A 26,366-nucleotide genomic window follows, 5' to 3' on the forward strand; every position below is an offset into this window, starting at 1 on the left:
TCCTTTTTCAGCCATATACATTTCGCACACAGTTGGCTGACAGTTATGACAGCGTGGAACACGTGGAATGCGCGACACGTGGCAGATAAACAATGTTGCTTCTCGACGATGATCGCGTTATCTCAAATCGTTGGCTCTCTCGTTGTCGGACGGCAGAGAACGAGAGCCTCGTTCTCTCTGTCTCTCTCTCTCTCTCTCTCTCTCTTTTTGCTTGACGCACCGCCTAAACGTTCACGGTGCGCCAACTAATTGTGCTACTTGCCAGCAAGAGCGAGGAGAAAACTACACGGCCGATCGGACAATTACTCGACGGTGAGAAAAGGACGGCGCGGTGACAGCGGCTACGAAGCGATGGAATTCTGGAAAAAGTGTAACGCGCACGTATTTTTATAATCCTCCTGATGTACACGTGGGCGAAAAGCGGCACGGAGGAGAGTCAAGCTGACACGATGCACAGATATGCGCCGAGATTATATACCGAGAAAGTAGCACAGCCTCAATTTACGCTTTCACGAGATCCGCGGATTAATTGGATTTTTAAATTTCGATCAGTTTATATTATTTGAGAAATTTTATGGAGATTTGAAGACACGAGCATAGAATTTGAATAATTTAAGAAAGTAAAATGAAGAACGAGGAGAGAGAAATCAAATAAGAATAGTTTAAAGAGATCTAATTTTTCATCGATGATACGAATTTTTCGCCGTAATCTTATATCAATCTTATATTCAAATATCGAATACTCTCGAGTAAAAGCGATAATTCGAGTGCATCTGAAAAATGCTGCAGAAGAGCATCTCGATCTCTTTCGAGAAACAAGAGGACAGCTCGTTGTTCGATGTAAAAGGGTAAGAGCAGCTTGTTCGCATCTTAAGTGTAAAATTAGGCAAATATCGGCAATTCCCTCGAAAGAGAACAAGGGCTGCAGTTGCGCAAAAAGAATCCATTTTTCCGTCGTTGATCTCTTTAAAACAACCCTTGGAAAAGACGTGCCCTCGATCCTCGTCCTTCATCGTCGATCGTTTCGCACCGAGACCTTTTTACGCATAAATCATATCCCGTACATTCTTTAATATTGTTCCCCGCTGTCGTAAATATCGCAGAGTAAAGGAGAAATTTATGAGCGAGAGAGAAAAATGAAAAAGATATTATGTAGGTAATAATCGAATGCGAAAGATTTTATATTCATCAAAGTCGTCTCTCGTTCGCGAAATACAACATTGTGTGAGAACATTCTTGTTTTTTCCCATCTATCTATCGTCCTCGCTATTACGTCTCTCTTTTACAATACGACTCTCTCTCCTTGTTCCATATTTTCCATATTTACAATTTTTGAATTGAATTATTTTTCTGTTTTTGTGACGAGTAAGAAACGTTTGTTTCACGACAGAGGGACACACGGGACAGACCCTTGTATCGTGTTTGATTTTTATGCGAATCACATACCGGGCAGATAAAATGAAATCGTTGACAGGACCAACGGTCGTTCTTACTTATTAATCCAAATGATATTTTTCTCTCTAATCTGGGGATGAGACGAAGAAGCGAAGAAGCGACTTTGCGAGTCGTTTTTATTTCCAAGATATTTAGATAGGATAGTCCGCTGTTTTATATAAATCACGAATTATAATCATCGCAATTTGTTAAATCATTAAACGCGCTTCATAAATATATATATATATATATATATATATATATATATATATATATAATATTATATATAACAACGAAAAGGCGGATTAAAACGTTCTGGATGATTAATTTTATTTCCAAGTCTTTCTCGCACGTGGCTTATTAAAGAAATAATCTATTCCTCGCCAATTGAATTATAACGATTGCCATTAATGTTTAATGTCTCTTTCTTTATACCGTCGTGATGGGAATAATATATACAATACATCACCTCGGCCCCCCGCTTCCTATGGGTATTTCAATATTAATTAGACGATATATTGCGATCGGATATTAATATTGAAGAAGATGGACGATTTCCATCTTTGTTGCGATCGTGATTGTCGCAATTACAATTGTTGGTAATTGTCCCAACGTAAGAGGACAGAAAGATACGATAAAAATGTTGATCTTCTCCATTCGATAGAAAAATGTGGACACGCGAAACAAAGCATTTGCGAAAGAATGAATAAAACACCAGCGACGAATGCAAATTCGTTGGCGCGCAAAAACCACGCGGGCGAATTAATGCGGGATTAATGCGAGATATGTAGCGTACGCGGGGCCGACGAGAGAATAGCAATTACGGCCAGTAACTTTGCGAGAAATTTCACCGTAATACAATTCGGACATGATCTGTTGGGCGTGAAACTAAATTCAAAAGCCACATCGAACCAGTGACTGGCTGATTCAACTAGCCCCTCTCTCTCTCTCTCTCTCTGTCTGGATTTCCTCAGTTACGCACTTAATGAACCCCGTTCGCGCACCTTGTGCCGTGCAGACATCGATCTCGAAATTGACAAAATCGGAAATTGAAAATAATTTAGCGATAATGGGTTTCATCTGTTTGCTACAGTGTGACGCAAGGGATTTTGTAAAAATTTATTAGCCCTTTTCGAAATGCACAAACGTCATTTTATCGTCTAATTTATCTTGCAAAGGCTGAATTGAAATATATGATCGAATATTTGTATAATGCCGTGCATTTACCATTCAAGAATAGAGACTAAGACGGCACGAAAGGAAAGAAGACGAGAAAGACTCGAGTGGCGAAAATGCAAAGCAAATTGGCAGTCGTGGAAAAAGGAAGCGCGCGGAAAGATCATTCGTCTAGGATAAAAGCGCGTGTCTTCCCCTTTTGACTTTCAATGCACCTAATAAATTCCGAGTGCGTCTCTTCACAGGCGCATTCCGTTGTGTTAATAAAGTCGGAGGAAACTCCCTGTTTTTTTTTCTGCTCGTGAATGCGCGCGCAATTTGCTTCACGACGATTCGCTAAACACGTTTACGGGCGAAATATTTTCACGAAAATGAACGTGAAAAGAAACGAAACTGCAGTCCTGTCGGTCTTAATCGCGTATGAATGCGCGATTTCCGGATATATATAAAAGAGAGAGAGAGAGAGAGAGAGAGAGAGAGAGAGAGAGAGAGAGAGAGAGAGAGAGAGAGAGAGAGAGAGAAAGAAAGTCTAGCAAGAGAGCATCCATCTGAACAACACGCGTCGTTGCAATTAAATGCGATTTGTGCGATGCGATTGCTCGTGGGACGTTAGTATCCGAGGGTTTTAATTAACGTGACAGATAACAACAAAATAAAACAAAAGAATATACGATATATGTAAAAGAAGAAATTGTTATGGCGGTTTTTATAATTAATTGTAAGAGATGTGTCTCTTTTTCTCTGCGAGATTATTAAATTCCAAAGAGGTCACGTAGCAAAGGAAGCGAAAGTGGCAGACACCTGGAGGCGAACGAGGCATCTCCAAGACCAAGAAGAAATGGCATCGTCCGGGATGACACTTGGCCTTAATAAGCGCCTTCTCGATCGTCGTCGAATGCAAAATGCTGCATCACCAGCGAATTCCAGCCTTTATATATATTCCTTTCTTCCATAGAATTTCGAGTACCGTCTATATAAGTTGACGATCGAGTTTTTTCGTCGGATCATTGTTTCGGATTTACAACACTCGACAACACACGAGAGAGTATCTCGAGCGATTACAAAAGAATATTAAGAGCGCGAGAATGCGGTTCACAGATTAAGCGACCTTGCGAAATCTGATTAACGAAATTGACAACGGGAGAAAATAATGCTGGAAACGCAATATGAACTTACTGCCGTGGAAAAAAAAAACACGGAGAAACGCTCCTTTTTTTTTTTTTTTCTAATTTAATGGCTCACTTTGTCAAGGTCCTACTGTATGTTCGCTCCGCTCAATCGTGAGCCCATTTAACGCTCAGTCGGACAATTCTCGAGCTCGCTTTTTAAAATGGCGTTTCCTACATATTATGTCGCATGGACAGACAATGCGCATGCAAACCCTTTTTCTCGCCAAACTCGTCGAGCCCGAGCTTGTTTGTCGAAGCGTGTGTATCATTGTTCGCTTTCGACAACAAGAACAATCGTATAAAACTATTAATTCTCCCGATTCGTTTATCGCAGACGTGATTTTGAATGGAAAGGAAAAGCGATAAAGAAAGAGAAAGAATGACAGAGGAGTGGAAAGGGGGAGTGTACGCAATCTACGTAATAATTGCGCGTCTATCCTCTGAATTCGCTCGTCCGTCCTTTTGCACGCATCAAGTCCCGACTCTCTCTCTCTCTCTCTCTCTCTCTCTCTCTCTCTCTCTCTCTCTCTGTTTCTCTCTCTAAAGCCTTTTCCGATTCTCGATGCCAGTTATTCACCACCTCCGACACATTCATCCTGCTATCGGCGCGACAGGTGAAAGACGCAGAGAATCTCAGGTATTGGTTGAATAGCTTGGAAATTGCGCTCTTTCGGACAATCGGGCGATTTTTCATCGCCCTTCGCCCGGTCGACCTTTGAAGCGATCGTTTTCGTATTCGACGTTAATTGAAATCCAAGCGTGCGATGATATCGAGAAATGCCATGTATCACCATGGGATTATTTCAACGATTCATGACGCGCCGCATCGCGAATCACTTGATGGCGAGTGCTTGTACATGTAGCAAAACGGTAGCTCGCATCAGGATATTATTCGCGTCCGAGTGAGCCGTAAGTTACACGCGAAATTCCCGACGCCAGCTCTACTCGACAATAATTTCTGACATGGTGACGTCTAGATGTTGTACGCCAATGTTTAGGGGCTGACTACGATCCTTCCTCCCTCTATCGCACCCAACCGTCCCTCTCTCTCTCTCTCTTTCTCGACTTTCGTGGCTCGGCGACGAGAGGGCGGACGACAGGGGTTGTGAATCAATACAAGGGCCACCGCCGACCCTGCCAGCCAGCCAGCCAGCCAGCCAGCCATCCAGCCAGCCAGCCAGCCCGCCCGCCCGCCCGCTTCTCTCGTCACCCTCTATCCCCGACGCCCCCTCTCGCAAGCACCTTCTCGCCACCACCTTCTCGCCACCACGACAACGTTTGTCCCTTTCTGCTCTCCTTTTGGAAGATGATACCGGCTATTCCGTAGATTCCTCGCCCCTCTCAGTGAGATCGATTACCCCTTCCCCATCCCCCCTCCACTATCCCTCCTCTTTTACCTCGACGTCCTCTATGCGCGCGATGCAAGTCGAAACCGTCCATCGCGCGAATGTATGGCTACGATTATACGTGATTAATTTCCCTCTCCCCGCATCGATCGACCGATCGATCGATCGATCGATCGGCAAATTTCAACGAGACACGCGAGAAACGATAGACGCAGCTTGGATATATATTCTAATAGAATACGTGCGCATACGGAATCAAAACGACGAGACGAAGCACGAGAGAGAGAGAGAGAGAGAGAGAGAGAACTAGTCTATTTCGCGAAATCGCGAAAACGGCTACGGATGGAAATGTCTCTCAGGAATGGATGAAAGATTCGTCCCGATCGGAAATGGCAAGGTACACACGAGATTTGTTCCGCGTCGAAAGTTATGAGAAGAATAAACTCTTCGCCGCTCTTGGGCTCTTTTAAGCGCCAACTCTTATTTAATGCGCAAAATGCCGATGAATAAATTTATATAGCGCGGCATTTAAATCTAAACCCCACCCCGTGTCTCTTGCATGGCTGGAAACTTTACACGTGCACATGCAACTGTATAATATATTATAATAATAAACATTATACCCGCGCGCATATTGTACATATATATCTATAAATATCAATATATTAGTAATAAATGTCTATAGATATTTAACAAAAATCAATGAGATATCATCAATGATTTCTCAGTTAAAGATGCTCAAGATGCGCTTCGGAAGAATATCTCGCAGTTATTTTTCATCGTGCCTTACAAAGTCGAGGAGTCTGGATCTTTTACTATCGCGGATATCGACACAGGTGGAGAGAGTAGGTTGAAAAAATCCCGGATGCCCGCCCCCGTCTGTCGATGTCTAGGGAGCGTGAATCCAACTTACGACATAAATAATAAATAGAGAATCCTGGCGTTATATCGAGAAACGTAAACAGATATTCATTTTACAGTGGTGAACTTTTTAATATCGTTCCTTTTGCTTCTTTGCGTATATGGTAAATATGGATTTCGTTTAAATTGCAAACATTTGCGCTGCTAAAATGTGTATCGTAGATATAAGATAATTTCAAAGAGAGAGGATATCTTTGGAAAGATACTTGTATCTCATTTCAGTCTTGTCAGTAATCTTTTTATATCGCACAGGATGCAGGGAATATAAAATGCAAATACGATTCCAACGAGCAACCATTTTCACAGAATCTTATAATTCAATCTTGCGATTTTCCGTCTTATATTTTAGAATAAAATAATAATAAACTTGTAGCTCTTGTGTGATTTGATGGAGAAAAATCTGATTGCCGCGTTTCAAGCGAAGAAGACTTTTAGCAAAATTGTTCCCAATTTTTATCGTAAGCGAGACGAATCCGTGACGAATATTTAAAAAAAAAAAGAAACAACACGTCATTCGTTTACTCCAATTAATGTTTCTTGAAACGGGCACAGTTAGATACGGAGACACGCATTATTATCGCGCGCTACGGTCCGTTTCACGGATCAGAAACTCTAATATGACCCGACGACTCTCTCTCTCTCTCTGATTTTCACATTAATGCGATGCGCTATTAACGCAGAACCGCCATAGAGATATAATTTACAGTACAGCCGGTAGCGAGACATTCAAGACATTCGCGAAAGCGCCACGCGCCGCTGCCACTGACAGTAATGCATTGTGAAATACAATATATATCCAACGATAAGCCACGTCGAGCGACGTATACGGCGTGATCATTGTTACTTTCGGTATAAACGGCGGAGAAATTTTTGCCACAGTTACAGATACGAGATCGTACGCGCGTGTTACGTCAATTTTGTCCGCGTTATCATCTCACGCGTATTGCGGCTGACAAGAATCGTCTGACAGAAATCGGACTCGTAAAAGTTATACATCTCTCTCTCTCTCTCTCTCTCTCTCTCTCTCTCTCGCGAGAACATATCGGATACATATCCGACGCTCTACGAGAACGTTCCCGTTACGAATAACAATTAATTAGAATTTACGTTGTTTATCCGTGAGAGAATTGTTTGTTTCCGCGGAGAGTTGAACGACGGCCATTTGCCGTCGAAACGTGCCGCGATGAACAAATGGACGTTGAACACCGCTCTTGGTGCGCGGACAGTGCAATTTCCGAAAATGAACGGCCGCGATAAATCACGGGAGAATATCGGGCAGCGTGTCTTTGACTAAACCGAGTTGGAAACGTAATATTTTCGCGTTAGCCAGCCAGCGCGAGGTCGGGAGGAATTTGGAAATAGGGATCAGTCCCCTCGGGAGATTTTTGAAAATCCAAAGGGGAAATGGAAGCGCGATCGCTCTTGCCGGCAGTTATGCTCATAAAGTTACCCTATGTAACACTCGTGTCAGTTCTCTGGTCTCTACCGATTGTCCGTAGGCGTGAATAGGGAAAAACGTGCCGGGTGTTAATCAGGGTGATACACACACACACTCACACAGAAAGAGAACACGACGCGACATACTCTACTCTTTATAAAGTGTAGTATCAATTGCGATTATTAGCTTCCTCTAATAGAAGAGCGACTAGATTAGCACTGCATTTTACAAAATTGTATTATCCCATGCCATGAAAAAGTATAAATAGATGTATCGAATGACAGCCATTGTAAAGTGAGAAACAAAGATAATAACTAAATTCCAAGTTTTAATTTTGATTTTTATTTGTTGTAAAAACCGACTGCGCGTTTTGATTGTTTCGAGGAAAGATTTGGCGAGGAGTAGGAGGAACGTTTCACCGTAAAACACCGTTGCGGTTATCGCGTAAGCCGAGGTCGGATGGCGGTCTTAATTTTACACTCCCTCCACCTTGGCATATTCGCAACAAGATTTACGCGAGCGAGTAAACGCGGTTGCGCGTGGCATCGCGAATAGCAATCGCGCGCCCGTGTATGCGCGTCCCCGCCGTTTAAAGGTGGATATACACTTAGCGAACGAACAGCGAATGCAAACGCGTTCATTATTATCATTCAACAGATATATACGCCAAAGCGAATGCGAACAGAACGTTCGATTCGCATTCGGCTCGATTCCCTCATGAAGCGGTACATCAAAGACAATTCGTGCGAGAAAAACGTTGAAAACGTTTCGCATTCGCTGTTCGTTCGCTAAGTGTATACCCACCTTAAGGATGCACGCGAGCCAACGACACACACACACACACACGCATCCATGTAAGAACCTATTCCGGACCAAACGATACGACGTTTGTACTCTCTCGGGAAGAACTACTTCCGAAAATTTACGAGACACGGGATTTCCGAAAGCCGACCGGGGAGAATCGACCGATGAATGGAATCGGATGGAAAACTCGCGCAACTGTATTTTCGATTCCGCCGGTTTAACCCCTGGCTTTACCTCCGCCTGCCTTTTATTGCCGTTCTAACGTATCGTAGAAACAGTAACGTGCACACATTCTGCGCAAGATAAATACGATACTTCATACCACACTCTTGGATCTCGACTTCTCGGCGCGAAAAGAAAAAGAATTAAATTAAATTAAAAAGAAATTTGATTCGGATCTTAAATAGCGAATAATTTAACACCTTCGGTTGTTAAAACAACCATTGGCGGGTAAAAACTTTGAAACATTTTAAAAAGACAAACGAGATATTATTTCGTAATTTATTCGCCATCTTTATCGATCAAGGTTTAGCGAACAAAGAAACTTACATCGAGAGGGACGGCTTGTGGATTAAACTTCCGTTGAAGAAAAATCGCTTTCGATTCGCTTTCAATACGAATACGATACTTTGCGGGAGTTTACAATTCTTTCGTTTCTTCCTTTAGACTTACGCTCCGTACCTTGAGTTAAATTTACCGAAAGGATAAGAAAGTTACAAATGGAGAGGCGAGATTTTTTTTTTTTTTTTTTTTTTTTACGATTGCGTAAGTTATCCCATCATACTGTATACGTACATGTATACGCATATTTTCGCGTCGAGTTTGGCTCAGGAAAATTCTGCTCGGCTTCATACTCGTCGCGCTCGTCGAGATCCTCTCTTGTATTGTATGTATAAACTATCGTAAACCTATAATCAGTTGTATCGATTCGAAGCCGATTCGCGTATCGTGTATCGATGACTCGCTTCGTTATAAACCGCGCATCGACCCGCGTGCAATCTCTCTTAAATCTCTATCTTAACACGCGCTATATGCATCTACTCCATCGGAGTAATTTGCGGGATGACTATAGCACTATAGCACTATAGACGTGGCGTCGACAAACTTCTCGGCAAACTTTCAGAATGATATTTCTGTGCACGCTGGACGGACTGGAAGTGCACGGGCATAAAATATTCCTTGCGCAGTGACAATACAAATATGCTCGACTCGGCGTCGTATGGTACACGGCATCCATAGCGTAAGAGAAATGTTTGTTGCAAACAGGACGGACGAGAATATACGATTTTTCTTACTCGATATTTCTTATACTTATCGATATCTACCGTACGTGAGAAAAAGAGAGCGTGGCTGAAATATTGTATTATAGTATTTGAAATGGAAAATAATACGAATAATTATCTATAAATAATTTCAATTACTAAATTATAAAAATATAACGTCTATGTAATATATGTATAATTAAAATAATAATATAATTAGTTAATTAAATTTTTTTGCAGTAAAAAAGTATTTTTAATTAGTTTTATGAATCGTAAAATAAATATTGTATTTCAACTATGTGCTCATTTTCGAAACTTGAAATAATAAATTATTAAAATAATTATTCTCTCTCATTGTATGAAAATAATAAAATATTTTAATATTATTTTTACGAATTGGAATTTTATTTCTCTGTTATTCCTAGCTTTATTTCGTTAAATTAGTTATTTTTGTAAATTAGTTTTAAAAAAAATGGTGCCTTTGGAAATAAATGCGTGTGTTTTTTTTTGTTGTAATTATTTTTCTTACCGCATAACATAATGTAAAATGTAATTTTTCAGATGATACAAGAGAGAGGATAAAATATTTGAAATAAACGAAACGTAAGTTTGACAATTTTAAATATTATTCTAAAAATAGAAGCTTCTAGTAGTAATATAATATGTTAGTAAAGTGATTAGATATCGTTTCTATTTTGATAATTTCAATAATTAAATTTCAAATAATATTCCCTATATGTACATATGACATTCTGCTGGAAAAAAATAAATTTCGAAATATCTCGGTTTAAACAAAGTTATTGAAATATTTATTTCTAATAATCTATGTATTTTTCAAATGTACCAATTTCATCAGCGAGAAAGCATCTTGGACACATTTCAGAGATATATTTCCTTAAATTTTTTTCTTTTATTCTCATCGTACCTTGTCGCGAGACGCGGACGAGAGTCCGGCGTTGATTAGACGGTGCGAAGCGCGCCGACGCAACTAGGTCACTTATTGTTAGATCCGATTAAGCTCCTTTGCGTGTCACAATATACGACCATTACGTGAGACTCGAAGTTTTACATTATTGCGACGAGTAACTAATCCCACCCTGCGCCAAATCGACACAATTAATCCTCCTCATTCCGTACAGCATTATATTGTATATTGTATTATAGTTTAAGTGGGACAATCCGCTCGTAAAAATATTCTAAGAGTCTTTAATCTCTCGCAGCTTCTTCCCATCGGCGCGGCGATCCGTCAGCTTTTTAATCGACAATCGGTCGGATGTGAATCTCGATGAGCGCGCCCCGTTCGTTAGGGATAGTTTGCACCATTTTTTCTTTCCTCCCCCCCCCCCCCTGATCCTTGCGGAACGTCGGCGACGTCAGTAATGCGCGTGTAATCGCTCGGGAAATTCTACGAGAGCGGCAGAAGAGATGAACTTTCCGCTTAATTTGAATAGCGGCCGGGTGGTATCCACGTATTCACGGCGGAGAGTCCGCGAATAGTGGGGGGGGGGGGGGGGAAGGGGGCGCAGAGGATAGTCAGTTGCAGTAAACCCCGGCCGAGGGAAGTTAGTCGATAATTTCCGCGGATGTTGGAAATTAAAAAAGTTTCCTTTAGCTTAGCGGGAGTATCTCTCTCGACTACTTCTTGCTTTCTCCACGTTAATCGCGCCGGCACAAGAGCGCGATTGGTCTTTTATTTCCCTCTTTCTCTCTCTCTCACTCTCGTCCTCGTTTTATTTTATTTTTCTTTTTTCCTAGCCTATCCGATGATGAAAATTTGCAAAGAAAGACTAACGGCGAGCGGCTCGACCATAATATCACGCCATTATCCGGAGCTAGACGGAGAGTGATCGAGATTAAAATCTGAATTACTTGTTAGCGGTTCTTATTAGCGGCTGCCAATCCGGAATTCTGCCAATTAAAGGAATTTAATGACGATCGATCGCGGGTTTATCTCGCTAAGATTGTACCTTGACTGCTGTCCCTGAAAGAAAGAAAGAAAGAAAGAAAGAAAGAAAGAAAGAAGGAAGGAACTTGGGCGCGGAATCGAGCATTTCTCGAGCAATTTGCATTTGCCTTTACTTTAGAAAACTTTTAATCCGAGACTCTTTAATTGTCGGATTGCTTAAGACGGGAAATTAAAGACCACGCGAAACGAGCTCCGAAAAGCGTTAAGGCATAAAAGAAGGATACATTTTTCTTAAAAAAATACAATACATCTCGCACCCTCACTATTTTAACGATACGTATTAAGTTATCTCAACGAGGAGTTTTCCAACGCCTTACGTTATAATATCTCTCATCGAGTACACGATGACAAGAGATAAACGTTAATCTCTATATCTCAACTTACTAGATACGGTGGATTAGATACGGAAGCTTCGTCCCAACTCCACGTCGTATTATTGCCATATTATTGTTTCAAGGAAAATGTATCGACGTTGGGAGGAATATGTGTTGTACTTTAAATAAAAGTATTGTAGAAGAAAAATGAAAAGAAGAGAGAAACGCACCGTCTCCTTTCTCTCCAAAAGAATGCATCCGCGGACGACATACCGCAAAGATATTCTCTCTCCGACATCCGCGCGACTGTTAGAAAAGAAGGCTGACTAGAATGAAAAGAAAAGCGGGCAAAGAGGCGGCTCGGTTGATTCCGCAAGCTGAATAGGAAAAAAAACGTGACAAAGATCTCAACTTGCGCGAAACTCTTTTGGCAAAATGCGCAAACATTCTCCCTTTCTTCGTTTATCTTTCTCAAATTCTTCCTTCTTACATTTCGCCGCAAAACCATCCTCTTTTTATTCTGAGAAATAAGGTTATAAAATTTTTGAATTCTAAATTTATCTCGCGCACAATTATAAAATTTCATATCGATTATTAAAAATAAAGAAAAATTATTAATCGATTGATCGAAATTTTTGTCTCTTTATACCGAAATTGTTTCGATAAAATTGTGAATGATTAATGATTGCGCGTAATCAATCTTCCAATAATGAAGAACTAAAGAAAGAAAGAAAGAAAGAAAGAAAGATATATCCCGATATACTTTGAATTTTCTATCATTATACTTGAGAGAGGAAAACTGGCACAATTTAACTGGCCTCGTACAGATCGTTGATTATCCATTTCGCCACTGAAGACAAGCCGGAGCGAATCTCAGTTCGAAGCTCGAGAAGAAGAAAAAAAAACGGAGAATAAATTGTGCTTACTTTCTTGACAAAACTTGGTTTTAACTCGCTGTTACGTGCTCGGAGACGGCGACAGCTCGGACGACGAAGAAGAAGCTTCTTGTCTTGGGCTTGGAGGATCGAACGAAACCACGACGAAAAGAAGAAGAAAAAAAAAAAAAAGAAGCAACGAGATTAACAACTTTCCAGAGTTTAAGATATTCTGCCGTCGACACTTTTCGCTCGTCTGTTCGTCTCGACATGACTGTGAAGAGAGAGAGAGAGAGAGCACTTGTTTTTCTTCTCACACTCTTGAAATGAATTGAAAATGAAATTGATCCGCTTCATAGTGGACTTTGACAAGAAAATAGAAATCCTCGTCTTCCTCCGTTTACCCAACAATTTTCCTCCATTCTGCTCACTTTCCTGCTTCGCTTTCCATGCTGCTAATGCTCCAATTTAACTTTTATCGAGTACGTACATGTATAGTTATTGTAAATACAGTATATATATATATCAATATTGCCATTGATAATCTTGTCGCTCAACATTATTGATAAAATTCTACGCGTGTTTCAGCTTTTTTGTTTTAGATTTAGACTCTGCGAACGATGGTATATTATCGTTAATTTTGTTACATTGTATATGTAGAATCGAAAATTACATTACATTACAACTTTTCTTTTAGAATTTAGATTTTCTATAGTTTCTATTGTCGGACTATCTTATCATTGTTCGAAACGCGGTAACGATAGAACGTATAGGTAGCAGATCAGTCGACAGATGACTTGACGACTCGATTCAAAAGGACGATTGTTATTACGCGGTAGCATCTCTGCTGGCCTAAAAATCTTTCAATTAAACTTTATTCTATTTAATAAACACTATTTTTATATTCTAATCATTATTTATATATCCTACCGCCGTATTCCTCCCATTCTACATGTATATTCCGTTTTATTAACTACGTAAATAGACGATAACTCGTGAATTCTCAACTCGTCAGGTCAAATCTGGCTTGTATAGTATAGAGTAAGCGAACCTATTTCGCGGAATAGCATTATTTCGAAACATTATCATTTTGCTCACGTTAGCCGTCACGTATTGTCGGATTTTGAAGTGAGCGATAAAGAGCTACGATGCTCTTTATCGCCCACTTTGACAAAAAAGCATCATAGCTCTTTTTCATCGCCCACTCTAAGATCCAACAATACGTGACGGTTAACGCGAGAAAAATTCGAGAATATTCCGAAAAATAGGTGCTGTTCCGAAATAGGTTTGTTTACCTTAAAGACGCGCCGCTTTTTTAAGCGAGAAGCGAAAGACGAAAAAAAAAGAAGAAGAAAAAGAAGAAGAAGAAGGAAACAAACGCGAGGACGCGTCTGCTTTCCTCCTCTCCTCGGTTTTAATCCTTTTCCGATCTCGCTCGTTTAAAGCGACATCCATTATTTACGAAAGGCAAGAGTCCAAAAAGGACGCGTGCCCCGCCGATGGTGCGCACGCAAGGTGCGGGCTTGCAAATATTTGCGCGGGCACGTGCACACGTTTCAACCCTTTATCGACCTGTTGACACACCGGCATCCCATCGTCCCTTTTTTTTTCCCCGCCTCCTCTGTGTTTTTCCCCGCTTTCTTTTATCGGCGATATTGTGTCGATATCAAAAGAGTCGGCCGCTCTTTCGCATAATCGATCGGGCCCACGAATTCCGTAATATATAACGTAGGAAAGAAAGCCTGACCGTGATCGTCGTCGTGTCACACGGTCTGGGATATTTATCATTCGTATCGTTACTAACCATTAGTCTCCTAGATTAATGTTCCTTTGAAAAAATTCTTGCACTATTAGCTTTCCAGACTGACATTCCTTTAAAGAAATTCTTGTACATTATCAGGTTACACTTCTTCCTTTTATGCTCTCGTTACTATTAGTCCTCCTATGGTTTTAGTTTCCTATTCAACGAATGTTAGAGCATAAATGAATTTAAGGTACAAAATTGTAGCAAGATTAAAGCAGTTGCGTCTCCCTTTAAAACCTTCGCGATAATCCATCGTAAAAGGATAAAGACTGATTGACCCATCTCGCCGGAAGAAGTATCTCTTTGGGTATCTTTGCACGCGAGCTCTTTAGTAAGTTTGAAGCTTGCGCCGATCGCTTCCGATCTCGTCATTCGCGACGGGGATCAGACTCGCTTTGAAGCGTTCTTTGACCGAGACACGAGTTGACGACTGCCTCCGGTCGCTGCTCCTCTCTCCTTTCATTTCGGTCACGTTCGACGTTTCTCGCGCGGCGACCTAACCTGCATTATTCAAGAGGCGTAAGCCGCCGAGAAGCGCCGGACTCGGCGATTCCGTCGACGACGAGTCTTCCAATTTCGATTTGGGTATTCTTTTTAAACCCATAAAAAAATTGGATGAGTCGCGCCGAAGATTGTCACTCGCGACGACGCGATCGCGCTCGCCGGAAATAAAACGACTCGGGCATGAAAATCGGGCTTGAAAGGATAAATCGCGTCTTGGATCTTCTCTCGGCGGACATATTTAACGTCCGTTATGGGAGATGACGCGACAAAGTTTAATCGCAAACGTGCGAATTTTCCATTCGTATCGCTTTTATCGGGATCGTCGCGCGGCATAACCTTCAGTTACGCTTGCAAAATGTAAGCATGGATTTTCCCCGATTTGAGAGATTGTTTGAAATTAACGGCAAATATTTGACGTCGCCGGTGGAAAATACAATATTCACCATCTTCACCGTACCTTTTGTATTTTCGTGCGATGGAAATACAATACATACTCCATACTCCAACATTACGCCGTTTCATCGCCATGATAAATGTTAGACGGGTTAATGTATGTTTTGCGAAACGACGAGCGAGTTTGACCGTATAATCCATCATGCGCACGCGCCGGTATAACGGGATATTTGTAAGAAAAATTTTATAAACGCCGTTATATATCGATACTGCATTCAAACGGTCGCTCAGCGTGTTTTCATTCACACTGATGTTTAGATACGTACAATTATACGATATCTCTCGTCGTCGCAAATGTATTTTGGACCAACGCGAACTTTGTCGGATCGACCAAGCATACCGCAGTGGTCTATTTGCACGATAAACATTACAAAGTTAACGTATCAGTTTATCACTCATCGCGTGCAATAACAAAGCACAATCGAGTTCAACTCTCAATTCGCTAATAAAATAGTGACACATATTTCTCCCCGGTGAATTTAATCGCTCTCGCGTCGCATCACATTAACGGGTTTAATAGCCTAATGGAAAACATTATTATATATACGCGCTCCGCGAATAAATTATTCGTTAAAAAAAAAAAAAAATCCAACTGCCAGTTTGTAAGTCTCGATGTTATCCCGCATCCTCAGTGAGGGAATCTCAATCTCGATAAAAAAAAGAAGGAGTGACAAAGAGGAGTCATTTCACGCGAGTACCCTCTTTCCCCGACGAAATTAGTTTTAATACGGCAATTGATTAAACTCGACAGTTAACGATTTATCTGGATTTATCATTAATTCTTGATGAGAGGGGAGTGAGAGGGGAGCTGTCATAGCGGCGAATGTCATACCGGCGTGGCGTTACGTTCCTCTGTGTCATCATACGCGACAATCGTGCACAGTTGGCGGCACATGCGGACTGCTGTTTAAGGGCGGCCATTCGACTCACCGCGGCGATTTTCAGGGCGAACAATGGCCCCGGTGAAGAGAGGCAAACAAATAAAAGACAGAAAGGAAGAAAGTATACGAAGGCGAAAGATTGAGGGATAGACTTGCCCTTGCGCTGTGTGACGTTTATCTTCCCTCGTCGGGTCTTGTATCCCCCTCATTTTTTACCCCTCTTGCTTCCCCTCTCGCTTTACGCTACGTCGTCGTCGTCGTCGTCGTCGTCTCTGCGAATCGCCGCACGCGATTGTCGTCGTTTTATTACCAAAACAATCACTTTCTTCCTTCCTATGTTTTATCGATAATTCCCGACCAAGCAACGATCTCGCCGCCGGGTGACGACCATCAGTAACGGGATTTAGTAACTTGCTATCGATAATTTTCGATATCGTTAAGTAGCGACAGCCAATAGCAAAAACAATCCTGGTGAAAAGCACAACTCTCATAGGCTATCGCCCGCTAACGACAACGATAATCGTCGCTAAGACATTAGAGAATCTCGCTACAGGACCGACGAATCGCTAATGACGCTAGCTGGGGTTTTCTTAATCTCCTGCATTCGCGTGCAGCGATACATGTATATAACGTGAAATTGGTGTTTGTAGTTCCGCTCGAGGCTATTAAGATTATTCGTAATATAATTTTCAAATTTATTATTTTAAATGTATAATGTCATATTTTAATATTATACATATATAAAAATATTATAAAATTACATTATATATATATATATGTATAATTATTATTATTATTATTATTATTATTTATACATATTATACGTATACATGTATAAAATTAATATTCCAACAAACAAAACTCGTAAATTAAACTTGCGGAGCAGAAATTTTCTGCATAATGTAGCAATATACTGTATTTCAAACCCGTTCCGCCAATTTTTTTTGTTCATCCCCGCAATTTGTCCACATGCGACGTAATGAATTTCGCACGAGTGTTACAGATACAAGCATTACTGCCCCCATTAATTATTCGTTACCGTGACTCATTCCCCGATTAAAATTTCGCTTTCTATAAAATGTCAATCGTCAAAGTCTTAATATCATTGCTCGATCGCGCGCAACGAGTATTATTTATATTTTTAATTATCAATGATATCATGACATACTACACGCAGCAGCCGTAAAACGATTCTTATCGTTAATCATTCTCCGCGGACGCATCACGATTTTGCAAAATTACGGATTTAATTTCAATCGTCGCATCTCCGATGGTGCGAGCGACATTTTAATTTAAAGTAATCTGCTAATATATATTGTAGTTTTTGAAAAATTCGATTTTTCCTTTTGTATTAAATCGTAACTTTCTGTTGACATTAATAATTGGATTACCTTTGATGGAATTATACGCAGTTTGTTGTATAGCGGGGAAAAAAAAAAAAAAATTCTATCGCATTAATTTTTCGATACAAAAAAATCTGCGCTCGCGTACGCCGATACGTCCGGTTGACGGTGAATTTCCGCGTTTGATGCCAGAAAGCTCGCCGCGTTGCCACTCCGTGGCAAATCCGTGGCAATAATTCGTCGGAGCTTTATGGCCGACTACACGTCACGCAATAACAAGGAGTATCCGGTTAGCCTGCCGTTTCTATCGAATAAATCGCGCATCGTGCACAGCAGCCGCGTTTACTTAAAGTTTACCGCCCGATACATATACCACATGTGTGTACTTTACCTTTAACCCTAAAATCAATCTTACCGCGGAGTTGTATTCTCGTCGAGTCAAATCTACGATTAAATTCAAGTGTTGAATATATTTCTTTTAATAAAAAATTTCGGACAAGTGTATAAAAAGATATGAAAAGATTAAAACACATTATTTTAAATTTGGCTCAACTGAAGCTACTAATATACTAAAGTGGGATTTATTCTTATTAATTCGTCGTGCTAATTTATATTTGATCGCCAGCGTAATGTTATCTTTATTGGCGAAAAAAAAAAAAAAAGTCTTCAATCTAAGTATTACGTGTACCTAAAATTCGAAAATTCGTTAGCTTTTTTGTTGCAGTTGAGTAAAAATAGATAGATTCTAATGGAGCCGGAAATGCAATTCGCGTATACTTTTGTGCATCGTGTAAATAATTAGAGAGCTTATTTAAATTTTTACACATGTATTAGAATGCCTGATGTGTGTGTGTGTAACGTGCCACATCACCGCAGATAAAAATTTCTCTCGCCGCAGATAAAATGTAAATGGCGCCGTATTTATTCAAAGTTTCGCGATGCGGCGAGCTAAAATTTTCAACTAAAAATGTTCATATATATATTTAATATTGTCGGATAATAAAGCAATGTTACCAAGATGACATTATTATCGCGTCATGCGTTCCGGACGTTTCTCGTTCCGGCGGCGTATATACGTTTTAGATAAAATAAATAAGATAAATTCTACTCTCGTTTTTTACTTTGTCATTTGTCGTTCTCTCAAATATGTACAATATATGTAAGGATACACGTTATATATTGTACATCGAGTCACAATAAATTCGGATTTAATAGAAAGCGGACGATTGCAGGCGCAATAAGAGATGGCGCGGACGCATTTTCAATCTTCCTCCCAGCCGACCCTTTTGTTTTATTTCTTGCTGCGGCGCCGCTGGATATTCGATTAAACTCGAGCTTACTCAATTTACTAGGCGACAAGGACGAGCCCGCCCCCCTTTCCCCCCACCCCCCCAAAGTGCTATTCTTGCTCGGAGATTTTTGCGAAAACTACCTGCTGCATTATTAGACCCGAACGGCCTTCCATCGATTTCCATCGGTTTGTCGTGGCCGTTACGTATTACGGGAAAAAAAAATAGTTTAAAATATCATGCAACGTCGCATAAAAAATTCGACAAGATTTACCTAACCGCAATTATTTAATAATAATAATCGATCGAAACGTTTCTGACTTGGAGTCGTTCGTGAAAGATCGTGAAACGCCCAAGGAACGCCGTTTCCCGTTTCACGTTTAAGGAAACGATTTAAATTACATGCATTTTTAATGCATTAAAAAAAAAATATATATATATATATTATATAGGGGTATCGCGATCATATCTTGTATTTTTAAAATTCCCCAATCACGTAAATTTTCTCAGCTTGAACGTTGCAAAAATCTTTGTCGATGGAGAAAATAAAGTTTACAAATTCATTTTCAAAGCTAATCGCATCCAGTTTTTTATACAAGCGTACGCTTGTATAAAATTACACGCGACGCCGAAATATCCGCGGCACCGCAGCTCATTTCAAGTTGGACCAATCCAATCTGCTAATTAAATTTCGATTAACTTTTTTTGCGATTTTTTACACTTTTAATCCAGAATTTTCCTCCATTTACCATAGATATTACGCGCTCGTTATAAATATCCAGAATGTTTTCGCCGCGCTACATTCGCGACGAAAGATGTGTAATATACCACGTTCTAGGGTGTAATTATAAAAAAAAGTGACAAACCCGCGCGTTGACAACGAGAGAGGGAGATGACTCGGCGAAAACCGCCGAGATTGTTAATTAAGTAAACGGCGAACGGCGGCGGGGGGAGAAAATATTTGCCCGAATTGTACCGAGATCTTGGCTAAAATATCGGAGAAACTCGGGACGGGAACGTGCAATGAAATTGGCATATACTATGTAGGTGTGAAAGGCATCCCCAGCGCGTGTCCCTTCACTACCGACTACGTTAATACCGCGTTTAAGCCGCGTACGGATCGTGGAAATTGGGTTTTGTCGCTTCACCTGACAGATCTCGAGAGAGTCCTGGCCTCGATAAAGGCGGAAGAAGGGGTAAGGTGCCGTCGTATTTGCACGTTAGCAAATATGGGTTAGTCTCGTCGTCTTACGTCGCGCGAGTTTAGCGGCTTGATAAGATACTTTTCGACACGGCACAGTTTCCGCCAGCCGGCTCGGCTGGAGCAATCTTCTTGGCTCGCGCGTCCACCAGCGTCATTCTCCATCAGCGCTTGACGCGAATTAGCGGCGATGCATTCGGCGGGCAACGTGTGCGTATATATGCGCGTAGAAAGTCAGCCTCCATAATATTCTCGACACAAGACAGGTAATAATAATCGCGCTCTGCTCGCGGAATTCCAGAAATGAGGGGGAGGGGGGGGGGGAGATGTTAAAACAAGGTCGCGATAACGTCGCGAGAGAAATTCTCCCATAGGAGAAGCGTGCAACGAATCCAAAATACATTCGTTAGAAATATGATTAATTCCCCCCCCCCTCCTCTCCCCCCATCAGATGTAAGGGCGTAAGATGAACAGCCAGTTTCGCGTTAACATTGTTCACGGTGACTAAAAGACGCGCGCGCGCGCGCGCGGCAGAGTTACCAACGCAAGTAATTAAGCGCAAGAAACAAGCTGCGAGTTGAGAGTCGGCGAACATGGCAGGACGACAAATTACTAACTTGGGAAATACAATCTCGAGAAGGGGACAGTGGGGGGAGGGGGGGGGGGAGTAGGAGGAGGTTGGATACGCCAAAAGTAACGATAACAAAGCGTTTGTGTTCCCGTATCCAGATACCTGAATTAAATCATTCTCAAGCACGAAAACACCGACGTGTTCTCTCGCTTTATGCAAACGAACGGTAAGGCGCGCGCGCAAACATGCTACTTAACGTAGCGCGATATTTTATTATATGGGAGAGAGAGCTAAAATTTAACTGGACGTTGCGCGATGGAAAGAGCGAATAAATAATACAAGCGATAAATGATTTATAATTACGTACTCTCATCGATCCTCTCGATGAAAAGTCCACGTTTTAAAAAGGGAAGCTTACATTCTACGTCCGATGATAAGAGACATCGGTATTCTCGCGTGCCGCAATTTTCCCGGCTTTGACGATCGATCTGGCTGAAAAGGAACGATCTAAAGTGAGTTTCGGTCTTTGGGCAAGCGTAATACAGTCTGTCGCACACACAGAGAGAGAGAGAGAGAGAGAGAGAGAGAGAGAGAGAGAGAGAGAGAGAGACCGTATTAATAATGCCTGGCGCACAAGCAGGAATTGCTCGAGAAGAGCCCAAAGTCCCTGCTGCTTTATTCAAGCGATGGATGCCTTGACGGAGAGGGCGAAGGACGAGAGAGCGAGGTTTCGTACTTGAGCCAATTTCGCAGCTGCAACAACGTGCATATCGATACGTGGAGTTGGACATTGCGCTTTGGTCTTTGCACGAAGCGTAACGTATCCTCTCTCTTTCCTTCCCTTGTGGTCTCCGGAAGCCCCAAAATCCCACTGCGATGCAGTCTTTATTTTCTTTCGACAAATTTTCTCATCTTACGGAATCATTTATGTTAAATCCCAACAGCTTTGTACGGGGCTCTTACCTGTAACAGAAACGAGAAATTTCAAAGGTTAGTATTATAATAAAAGTTTACTACAAATAGACGTTTCTTCACCAATCGTACATAAGAGAAATTCTATCGTAATATATTTCAGAGAGTTTAGAGAAAGACATTTTTCTTCTACGTATTCAGTACTTTTTATATTTAATCTAAAAGAGTATAAAAAGGCTGCGATACACGCGAGCGACCTACTAATTTCTCTGATCGCATCGCGGGGTGATCGGGCGACATTGGGCGAGTAAAAAGAATCAAAGTAGTCGAGGAAGCATGGAACATGGTGTGGAGGAGAGAGAGAGAGAGAGAGAGAGAGAGAGAGAGAGAGAGCCAACGATGGTGACAGAAGACCGGTAGAAACGTGACCGGTAATCTCGATAAAGTCTCTTCCCTTTTGTCCATGTCGGAGGGATCGGCGGTACATTCCTTATCGGGACGCCCCTTGTTCCCCTTGAAAGCAATTAAGCGATAAATTTTACGATGCCACAACAATCTGGATCGCGGCCAACTTCCGGGACAGTCGAGGAAGACGCGCGCGCGTTTTCTCCTTACAAGGAGAACGTTTCGCCACCCGCGCCGCAAACATTCCCACCGTCTTTGCATTCTTAATCTCGCGGGTCGCAATTCGGGTTAACGAACCGCATCCTAGCTACGGTCGCCGATTTAGAAGCGAAACGATTCTACGATTTCTACGTTTAACGACTTGAGAAAAGCGGGCTCCTCGTAGACGAGATAAAAGGACGTCTCGAAAAGAGGAATATGACGCGCGCTATCATTAAGTAATAGAATTTCTCTCGCAAAATTATACTGGCCAACACGTTGACAGGATGTACGCGCGATGTACGCGAGGAGAGAATAATTTTCAAAGATGGGGAATACTGGCGCGCGCGCGGAAAACGTTCTCGTTATTAAAGCTAAACAGCTGATTAGCTGGGAGGGGTCTCTGTTTTTCGTGCATCGCAATTGGCAAATTATCATGTTCTATTTGCGTACGCGCGAATGTGGTGTATACACGTGTGTAGGTGTATGTAGATGCAAAGTTTCATTATTCGTAAAAACGACCTAAAAAGGATGTAAAAAGAGGGTGTGCAACACTTTACGCGGATATCGGTGCGGCATTTGCATGTAAAAACTGCCAGGGTTTTCAGTATGACGCCAATTTCTACAACAAAATTCCTTTTCCTCTAAATTTTACAATGTAAAACGCCTCTGCAATGAATTCGTATCCTGATATAATCGCTCGTGTCTATTCGTTAGATAAATTAACGTGCGTCGCGCTAATGAAACTTTGCGGGAAATAATTTCCGTTCGGGAAATAGACGGGGATAAATTGCGCGGTAAAACCGCGCCGAGGCTTTTCGAGAGATTCGTATTTAAACGGCGATACGTTTCATCGAATTATCGATTATCGTTCCGAGAGCCACCATCTCGTCGTACGTAACTCGCCCCTCGATCGGGACTCGCGCCATGAATCGACTTAATACCAAATTACGCGGGTACATCTATCACATGCGAAAGCGCCGGTGCTGGCGCCGATCACCGTTTCTCTCTTCTCTCCTCCCTCGTTTGCGCAACGTGATCGGTCCCTATTTACATGCGAAATTCGGCGGTATCCCACGATACGATACCGATACTCACGTCGTACCCGAGTCGTATCCCTACGCGTATAATTTTATTTGCCGTACACCTTTAATGCGAGCGGTCTTATATGGGCCGTGTCATATAATAGCGTTAGATCCGTTTAATTCCCTTAAACTCTGCGAAAATGTAGCATAGAGGAATTAATCCGCGAGTTAATTCGCGGATACGACGATTTTCATAATCCCTGAGGTATCGATGTGTATTTCATTATTTACGGAGCGGTTTCATAATGGGCCTTTAATACGTTTGTTATATAAGCTTCTTGTGGAAAAAGTTTCCTCGAAACTATTGTAATTAGAGAGCGGCATCGTTCTCATCTTGGCGGATCGTGAAAAGCAACTCTCTAAACGCATATCTCTTTAAATTACTCTCATATACGAAGCCGCCGTTATTACTTTAAACCTTTAAAGTGTATAGATGTCGTTATATCTATTGTACTTTTGTTTCCTCCCTTCGTTCTCGCATACTGACGCAGCATCCAAATGTCTCTCGTTCAGAGAGTTAACCAATAGAGAGAAATATCGCGTAACGAATAGCTAGTGTGTGACGAGCTGTCGCGTCCGCGATATTGTCGTTCCGAGAAATGCGGGAAAGGCGGGATTGTGGATGCTGCTCGAGCCGAAAATGTCGAAGGATTTCTCTCGAGGAGGTCGCGCGAGGGAATTCTGATCCCGAGGACGAGCGCGCAAACGGCGCCGAATCCAATGTCGATGAAATTTCATTAGCTCGAGGAGAAGGCTCGCCGACGAAGCGTATTGTCCTCAGGAATCAAAGCACATTTCTGCATTCTCACGACAACGACAGACGTACTCGAGCGGAGAGTCGCCTCCGCCATCGCCGCCGATACGAAAGTAGACGCCAGTTCCGGAGTCGACGCTCCTCGCAGCGCTCCACTCGACGTAAAATGTAAGATTCGATTCGGAACCAAGCGATTCAACGCCAGCGAAAAGATGTCCGGTAAATTTCATGTCAATGCAAATAGCGCTTAAACATCGACGTTCGTTCCGTTTCTATCGGTGGGATCGGTTCGAGGGCATCTCTGTCCCGCGTACTGCATATTATTGTATACGCGTATACGCTGCGCGTAGCAAGTCGGAAAATTATGTTACCGGTCACATAATGTTGCCGCGAGAGCGAGCAATTAGAGCGTCGTGAAATTACAATGTTGTAATTGAACAAATATCTGCGAGCAGCGCGAGCCTAATTAAAGCGTCGTTCGTATTTAGATCGGTATGGAGCGTATGGCTTTTATAATTGCCTCATTAACATGTCGGCATATATTGTAGCGTATAGTTTAATTATTACACTGCGCGAATTCTATCGGAGGATAATGATATATATTCGTTCCGCATTTGAAATTCGCTCTATAGGCTATGATATCGCTTAATCTTCGATAAGGTTTCGTCAAACTTGTGTTATATTGTATGAAAGAAAATATCCGCGTCTCGTGATTCAGTTGCGTATTCATTTTCCTCTTGCTTCTATCTGTCCCATCGGCTCGAATCCCTTCTCTTTCTTTCGATCGGTTCGTTAGTTAGCGAGGCCGGCAAACCGAACAAGGGACGCGCCCCGGAAAGTAGAGAGACTAGAAGGAAGAAAGGCGAAGAGAAGAGGCCTTCATCCGCGTGCTTGACTACTCGCAGAGTGGTCGTGCCTTGCACCAAGAAAAGGGGGAGTCTCGAAAACCGGGCTCGCGCGCTCACAAAGGGGGTTCTCCTCTTACGGTTCCTTCACATAGGTTTCTCCTAGACTCGAGAGCAAAAGAGAAAGAAAAAGAGAGAGAGAGAGAGAGAGAGAGAGAGAGAGAAAAGACAAAATTCTCGTTGGCCAAATAATCTGTTATCAGAAAGATAATTTTATAAGACACCGTATATATGCCTTGATTTACTCGATTTTTTTTCGTATAGCATCGTATAACTTCAAGTTTCCAGTTGACGCAACTATTGTTTTTAACGAAATGGCTGGTGGGGGGGGGAGGGGGGGGAAGCAAAAGGAAAAGCAGGAAAATTCTATATTCTTTATTTGTACGTGTTAAAATGGTGCAAGCTTAATAGAGACCCTTTAGAGTGACATTTCCAATTATAAACCTTTCGTCAATCTTTGAAACTTTGTAAGAAAAGCATCGTTCTCGCTCGAGTATCGATCGAGTCTGATTGAAGAGGGCTCGTCGGAGAGAAAAAGAAAGAAGTCGGCCGAGTGCCAGTCTATCGCTTGGAATGAACGTCGCCGGGAGCGGTCTAAACGAGATAGACGTGCAATTTAACTGAAAAATACTCCATCTGAGCAGCGGTATATGTATACTCGGTCGTACTCGGTCGTGAATAATCGGATGGTCGCCGCGAATCCTCTGGCGCCTATCGTGCCATGCATTATACATGAAAAAAAAAGACTAATACCCGTATTCATAGTCCTTCCTTATTTTAAGGACGGAGGAAGCCTCCATGAAGGATTCCTTGAATCTGCAAGGCCACCTTGTTTCATAGATGGACCTCGAGTCTCCCTTTCAGAAGAAAGGAATATTTTAGGGATTTTTGGTGACCGACTGGAGGCAGCACCGTTTTATGTTGCCTGCAACTAATTTCATATAATACATATGAAAACTTTTTTCGTATCTTCAAAAAATTCCACGGAATTTTCCCAATCGCGAATGTATCTTTTCGAAATCCGCCACAGAATCCGATTCTCTGGATTTTCGTCTTCAAATCCATCGTCAGAATCATTTAAAAATTCATTGTCCATTATCCCTTTTTCCTTTATACACTTTCAGTTTGAGAGCGCGACAACGAATAACCACAAAACCACAAATGTAACGAAACTAACTTTTGGAGGTTATATTTGGTTATATTCTGCGTATCGTCTGCTAAAAAGGTCGCATCACTCCTCAAGGAAGCTCGTGACCTTCCTTGAGATAAGGGAGCCAATAAGATTCCTTGTTCGGTCAAGGAAAGTTTATGAAACGTGGAACGAGGAACAGTACTCTGCGTTGATACCACTGCTTT

General features: G+C 41.8%; 1 protein-coding gene across 2 annotated transcripts in view; it reads right to left on the minus strand.

The window, feature by feature from the left end:
- The window catches only part of Sdc (Syndecan), a 53,834-nt gene that overhangs the window by 8,048 nt on the left and 19,420 nt on the right, over positions 1-26,366 (minus strand). Inside the window, exon 1 of one of the 2 annotated variants that reach the window (XM_070298020.1) lies at positions 21,488-21,535. The exons of the other annotated variant lie outside the window; for it this stretch is intronic. Coding sequence (XP_070154121.1) covers positions 21,488-21,520 — 33 coding nt within the window. The 5' untranslated portion in view covers positions 21,521-21,535. Of the gene's footprint in view, positions 1-21,487; positions 21,536-26,366 lie in introns of those variants that run through there. 2 annotated transcript variants of the gene reach the window in all.

The sequence above is a fragment of the Polyergus mexicanus genome, unplaced genomic scaffold (genome assembly GCF_030449975.1).
Source record: "Polyergus mexicanus isolate NDT 795.1 unplaced genomic scaffold, iyPolMexi1.0 SCAF_6, whole genome shotgun sequence".
NCBI lineage: Eukaryota > Metazoa > Arthropoda > Insecta > Hymenoptera > Formicidae > Polyergus > Polyergus mexicanus.